Raw genomic sequence first — 6,168 nt, forward strand, 5'->3', positions numbered from 1 at the left:
TAATCTGTAAGCCTAAAAGCCTGAAGTCTCCTTAAAATCAAATAATAGCCGAATAAAGAATGTCTGCCGTAAGCATTGCATTCTTTAACAACTATCTACCTGGGATCAAATGGACAGCCACAACTGGAAAGAGTAAGTGGGAAATTTAGGGAGCAGTGAATTTATGTTTCTGGAGAGAAATAACTAAACAATGAGGTGACAATGGCTACACAGCTTAAAGAATGCCATCAGCGTCACTGAACTGTACGCGTGGAAATGAGGAGTTAGTGTCCGCTCTGCTATGTATATTCCTAACAACAACAAAAATAACATTTAAGCACCTCTAGTGGTTACCTTTGGGCTGCGATCCCTCAAGGGGAGTCAGTCCAAACCACCAGCCTCCCTGCAGGTCTTTCTACTCCAGTCTAGAGTTACAGCTTCACAAATAAATAAATTAGATAGATGATAGATAGATAGATAGATAGATAGATGATAGATAGATAGATGATAGATAGATAGATGATAGATAGATGATAGATAGATAGATAGATAGATAGATGATAGATAGATAGATGATAGATAGATAGATGATAGATAGATAGATAGATAGATAGATAGATAGATAGATAGATAGATAGATAGATAGATAGATAGATAGATAGATAGATAGATAGATAGATAGATAATTCTTGGGGGCAGGGCGGGGGTAGGGAGGGATAAAGGGGAACTGATACCTAAGAGTTCAAGAAGAAAAAAAATGTCTTGAAACTGATGGTGGCAGCAGTTGTACATCATGCTTGATCTAACTGAATGATGGACTGTTATCATGTCTGTAAGAGCTCCCAATCAAATGATTTTAACGCGCGGGCAGTGTGGTTTCCCCCGCGCGCTGCGCGTCTGCGGACGCCCCGCCCGGGAAGCAGGCGCTGCAATGCCGCCCCGAGTCGCCAGGGGCGCTCCCGCCACCCGCTCGCCGGAAGCTGGGCGCCCGCACGCCTTCGCGGCCGGGCAGCGCGCTTCCGGCCCTGCGCGTGGAGCGGCGAGGTCGCCGGACGCCCGGTGAGTGCTGGCCGCGGTTTTCTCGGGTTCGGAAGCCCTGGCTTCCCCGTGGGACCCCTCCCCGCGTGCTCAGGCCGCACGCGACCGACCGCAGAGGCCTCTGCGCCTCTCCAGCTGCGCAGCCGCCCGAAGTCCGCCTCCGGGCCCCGCTGCGGCCTTCTTTCCCGAGTCTGGGTGGACACGCGGCCTCCCGGCCCCTCGCTTAACAGCCGGATCGCGCACGTTTCGGGCGCCTTGTCCCGGGGCCACCGCCGCTCGGGGGTCCCGGGCGAGGAGCAAGCCCCGGTACTGCCCTGAGAGCCTTATCGCTTCCTCCCTCGCCCGTCTCTGCAGACGGTCACCATGAAGTTCAACCCGTTCGTGACCTCGGACCGCAGCAAGAACCGCAAACGCCACTTCAATGCGCCCTCGCACGTGCGCAGGAAGATCATGTCGTCCCCACTCTCCAAGGAGCTGCGGCAGAAGTATAACGTGCGCTCCATGCCCATCCGCAAGGACGACGAGGTCCAGGTACGGCCCTCGCCTGTGGCCCGCGGGCGCCGCCTCTGCCTTGCCACGTGTGTGCCCTGGGTGTGAGTAGGATCTAATTAGGAGCCAACAGATGCACTTGTCTTGCCCAGAGCCAGAAATGTGTGTGTGCCAAGCTCGTTTGGGCTAACGTCCTCTTTTCCAAAAGAAGAATTTTCCCGAGCTGGGAGTGTTGGGGCAGATTGAAAACTTTAGTATTAAGAGCCCTTACCCCAGTGGAGTGGTATTGTCCACGGTGGGAATACCTGTTAAGACTCAGGAGCTGTAGTGTCGCTGTGGCTTAGGCTAATAGGGAGGTCAGCTGTTAAATCTCACCAGCTGTTCCACAGGACGAAGAGGAGGCTTACCCACTCCCATGAAGATTGAGTTTTGGAAACCTAGTAGGCTTGCTGAGTCAGAATGGACTGGTGGTAGTGGAGGAAAGTTTTCATTTAATGCAGTAGAGCTGAGCTAAGGTGCAGGGCCAAGCAGACCATGCCTGCTCTGTTTACGAGCATGAATACTCAGTTCTTCTGTAGGAGTCATTTTGGAAGAAAGAAATGCACTAGCCAAGCAAAAATCTACTTAATTTGGGCATCGCAGGGGAGGGTGCTTGTAGGGATGCTAGTGTTTTGGGATTGAGTTTGTGGAGGCTGGACATGTGATGGTGTTGGATTTGGTGGTGAAGATGACCAAGGAGTTACAAGTCAGGAGGGGAAGTAAGCTTGCAGCCCATGTGGGGAGAGAAGGTAAGCAGGGGCTAGATTCACCTAATGAATGGATGTTTGAGCACTTAGCATACAATCTAAACCAGCCATGAACAAGTGTCCCGCTTTAACAATACGGCCATCTTGAACCTGTCATCTTTTTGGTGATGGGTTGCCAGTGCACACCTGGTGATCTCCTGGCAAACGGGACACCACCTTCTTGAAATTGCCTCTCATTGGTTTGGTGACACTTGGGGTTCCTGGTTTGTTTACCTCTTGGGTTCCTTTGCTGCCGTTTCTCTTGTAATAGCCATGCTCCCCAGTGACCATGCTGTGAAGTATATTAGATGCTTTATCCTTCTGGTAGACCATCCCACCACATTCTATGCCCCTCTGCTCCCTGTCCCCACTTCAGTCTCCTGCAAGCTCCCCCAGAGCAATAGCTTTTCTCTGATTTCTGAAAATCCCCAAGCAAAATCAAAACTTTGATTATCTCTGTAGATAACTCAATTCTCCTTTGCTGGTCCAGTTGGTTTCCCAGCAGTGTGTGGAATTCTCAACTCCAACATCTCTGTTGTTGCAAATTATCTATGCTCCAAATGCAACAATTTCCTTTCGAAATATTTCTTTGTTCTAGTTCTCAGAAAAGACACAGCCATTCCTGCAGCTGCCTGGGCCAGGCTTTGCATATTGTCCTGGCCCCCACTCCCTCCCCTTGTTGCCCAGTTGGGTTTGTCTCCTTCCTCGCTAGACCTGGTGTCTGGTGTCTTCTCTTGACACCGCTGTCCACTGGGCTGGCTTCCCTGGCGTTGGTCTAGCTGTGATGACGGCTAGCTGTGGTGAGAACCTTGCTCATGAATAGGGTGGGTTTTGCCTGAGCCACAACTGTCTTATGAACCTGAAACTTGCCTGGAAAAATACGTTGAGTCCCCATGGTGCATGTGTTAGGATTCTCCTTGAGAGGCCTCCGTTCTCCCACGGGGTGTCTCCTCCGCTGACTGATCCGCAGTACCCACGGTGGCCTGGCCTTTGGTGGACTCTTGACTTCCGTGGAACCCTTACCCTATTTTACTTTCTTCCTTTTAAAAAAAAACAACATTTTATCGGGATCGCTTACAGATACAACAGTCCTTAATTCAGTTAGATCAAGCATAATTGTACAATTAGTACCGCCATAATTTTCAAAACATTTTCTTTCTTGAACTGCTATGGGCTCCCCCTTTATCCCCTCCCCCCCACCCTGCTCACCCCTCACCATAGTTTTCAACAGAGTCCATGCTTAAGCAGATTCTTTAGTATGGGAAGAACTGCGTACTCTTCATTTTAGTCTGTTTATCTAATTACAAAGTATTTGTGTATTGTAGAAAATCTTTTCAAACAGGAGGCTAGAAGAAAAATGATTACATGGGACACTTGTATTTCCTCGACCATGCTTGGAACACTTGGACATTTGTCTGTCCTGTGGCTCTCTGTCCCTTGTATCCATGGGGTTGTCTTCTTGTTTTTATTGTAACAGTACCCATGACAAAACATACACCGGCTCAACAGCTTCTCCATGTGTACTTCAGTGTGCATATACATTTTACAAATAACATGTCAGTGTATTCTAGGTATAGTTTCATGCCCTCACTTTTAAAAACAATCATTGTACTGGGGGCTCATACAACTCTTATCACAATCCATACATCCATCCATTGTATAAAGCACATCTGTACATTCGTTTCCCTCATTCTCAAAACATTTGCTCTCCACATAAGCCCCTGAATTCAGCTCATCATTTTCCCCTCCTTCCCCACTTCCCCTCCCTCATGAACCCTTGATAATTTATAAATTATTTTGTCATGTCTTACACTGTCCGACGTCTCCCTTCACCCACTTTTCTGTTGTCCGTCCCCCAGGGAAGAGGTTATATGTACATCCTTGTCATCAGTTCCCCTTTTCTATTCCACCCTCCCTATACCCTTCCAGTATCGCCACTCTCACCACTGGTCCTGAAGGGGTCATCTGTCCTGGATTCCCTGTGTTGCCAGTTCCTATCTGTACCAGTGAACATCCTCCAATCTCATGCCTTCACTTTTTCACTTAAGTGCATATTGGGGGCACTTTCCGCAATGAAAGCATGAGTTTAGATGCCTGCATAGCAGTCCCTCTTGGATTTTGCGCTCTGTTAACTTTTGCAGCTCGTTCTAAAAAGCCCATCCTAATCTGGGCAATGTGTTTGTTCTTCAGCTAGGAGAGGAGTTCAGCTGCAGAGTGTCTACTGTGGTTGAACAACACAAAGCAAGGGAGGCACCTGACTGGAATACTGGGATTCATCTGCTTTCGTGCAAAAGATTGTGTTTGGGGGCTGCTGCTCCTGATCATTTGCTCTCTCATTGTAAGGATCAGGCATGAGAAATGAAGGGCTCAGTCCCTGTTGTTTTTCCCTTAGGTGGTTCGAGGGCACTACAAAGGCCAGCAAATCGGCAAGGTGGTCCAGGTGTACCGAAAAAAGTACGTCATCTACATCGAGCGGGTGCAGCGCGAGAAAGCCAATGGCACCACTGTCCATGTGGGCATTCACCCGAGCAAGGTACCGTCCAACACTACGCGGTGGCAGCGGCAGGGTTGTACAATGTTACTGTTAGAGCTTTCCAGGGCTGGGTGGCCCCGTGCACAGGTGATGGCAGTCAGACCTGCCCGTGCTGGGCCAGGCTGGTTGAGTGAGAGTTGAGGATCTCTATTCTTCCCCTTGGTGTTGGTGACAGGAAGGGCTCCAGACCCTTACCCCAGCCACGTAAGAGACACTGCCCTTTGCCCTCCCTGGTTGTGGATTGTGTCACAGAGTCTCCCCTTGCAGTGACTTCTTCCCAGATTCTGGAGGGAAGGTTAGTTGGGGTCATACTGATCTTTTTATTGCCCGGTAGTTGGTGGGAATGCCAAGAATTTTAAAGCCCTGATGGCAAGTAAATGATGGACAATCAGAAACACACCAGTAGTGGTAACTTTTGTCCAGACCAAATGTTCACAACCCACACTTCCTAAAGCCTCAAGAATTGGGGGGGAGACCAGGGAGCAGAAGGCGCTGAAACCTCTGTTGCTCAGGCAAGCGCCAGTGTAAAGGGGGACCGTGGTTCTAAGTGCTTTCCACTTAAACACGATTAAAGATTGGGGGGGGGGGTTTCTCACTTCTCACAGGTGGTCATCACCAGGCTGAAGTTAGACAAAGATCGGAAAAAAATTCTTGAACGCAAAGCCAAATCTCGACAGGTTGGGAAAGAGAAAGGCAAATACAAGGAAGAGCTCATTGAGAAAATGCAGGAATGAACACAGGCTGCCGTGGAACACAGCTGCGTGGTAGATGTCTGGCCGGATGCGTGTTTCTTGGGAACTTTCCTCAAGATGCGTCTGGAACGTTTCGTTTCCCTCTTGTTCAGCGATGGGTGTGTGGCTTTGTAACTCTGCCTTTGCCATTTCAGTTAATTTTATGAGTAAAAATTTGGAATGTTTCCTCACTGCAAGTGGTGTTTTCAGTGTTTGTAAATAAAATCCATCTATCAAGTTCCCTTGTCAATCTGTGTAATCTGTTGGACACCAAAATGGTATTTCTGGTCCAGCTTGGACCTGCATGATGGGGTGGGAAGACGGGGCAGCTGGCCCACTCAGCCTGGATCTGGTGCTGCCCTGTGCTCCCCCTGCCCGCTGACCTAATCCAGTATCCTCTGCTCCCTCCTCAGAGTCTTGACTGTGCAGATACCATTTCCATGTGACTGATCCAGCTCATCCTGGTTAATGCACTTTCCAACATGGAAAACGTCCATATGGAGACACTTTAGAGAATGTGCTTCACTAGACTGCACAAGGCTCATGTCCTGCATGGCATCAGTCCCGTGCAGCTGAGAGTTCACTGAAGGGGCTCTGCCAGTGGAGTGGTTTA

The 6,168-nt window shown here is 49.2% G+C and overlaps 1 protein-coding gene across 1 annotated transcript; it reads left to right on the forward strand.

Moving 5' to 3' along the window:
- The first annotated feature begins 938 nt into the window (after positions 1-938).
- Positions 939-5,794, forward strand: RPL26L1 (ribosomal protein L26 like 1). Its single transcript, XM_075541956.1, has 4 exons — positions 939-1,038; positions 1,372-1,548; positions 4,684-4,824; positions 5,430-5,794. The coding sequence occupies exons 2-4, from the start codon at positions 1,381-1,383 to the stop codon at positions 5,556-5,558; spliced, it is 438 nt and encodes a 145-aa protein (XP_075398071.1). The 5' UTR covers positions 939-1,038; positions 1,372-1,380; the 3' UTR covers positions 5,559-5,794.
- Positions 5,795-6,168: the final 374 nt, after the last annotated feature.

The sequence above is a fragment of the Tenrec ecaudatus genome, chromosome 2, assembly GCF_050624435.1.
Source record: "Tenrec ecaudatus isolate mTenEca1 chromosome 2, mTenEca1.hap1, whole genome shotgun sequence".
Lineage (NCBI taxonomy): Eukaryota > Metazoa > Chordata > Mammalia > Afrosoricida > Tenrecidae > Tenrec > Tenrec ecaudatus.

Bases quoted from the DNA above. Each gene is read 5' to 3' on its own strand.
- RPL26L1 (XM_075541956.1), top strand. From the start codon at position 1,381: ATGAAGTTCAACCCGTTCGTGACCTCGGACCGCAGCAAGAACCGCAAA. The intron at 1,549-4,683 runs GTACGGCCCTCG...TTTTTCCCTTAG, and splicing joins GCAAGGACGACGAGGTCCAG to GTGGTTCGAGGGCACTACAA. The intron at 4,825-5,429 runs GTACCGTCCAAC...CACTTCTCACAG, and splicing joins TGGGCATTCACCCGAGCAAG to GTGGTCATCACCAGGCTGAA.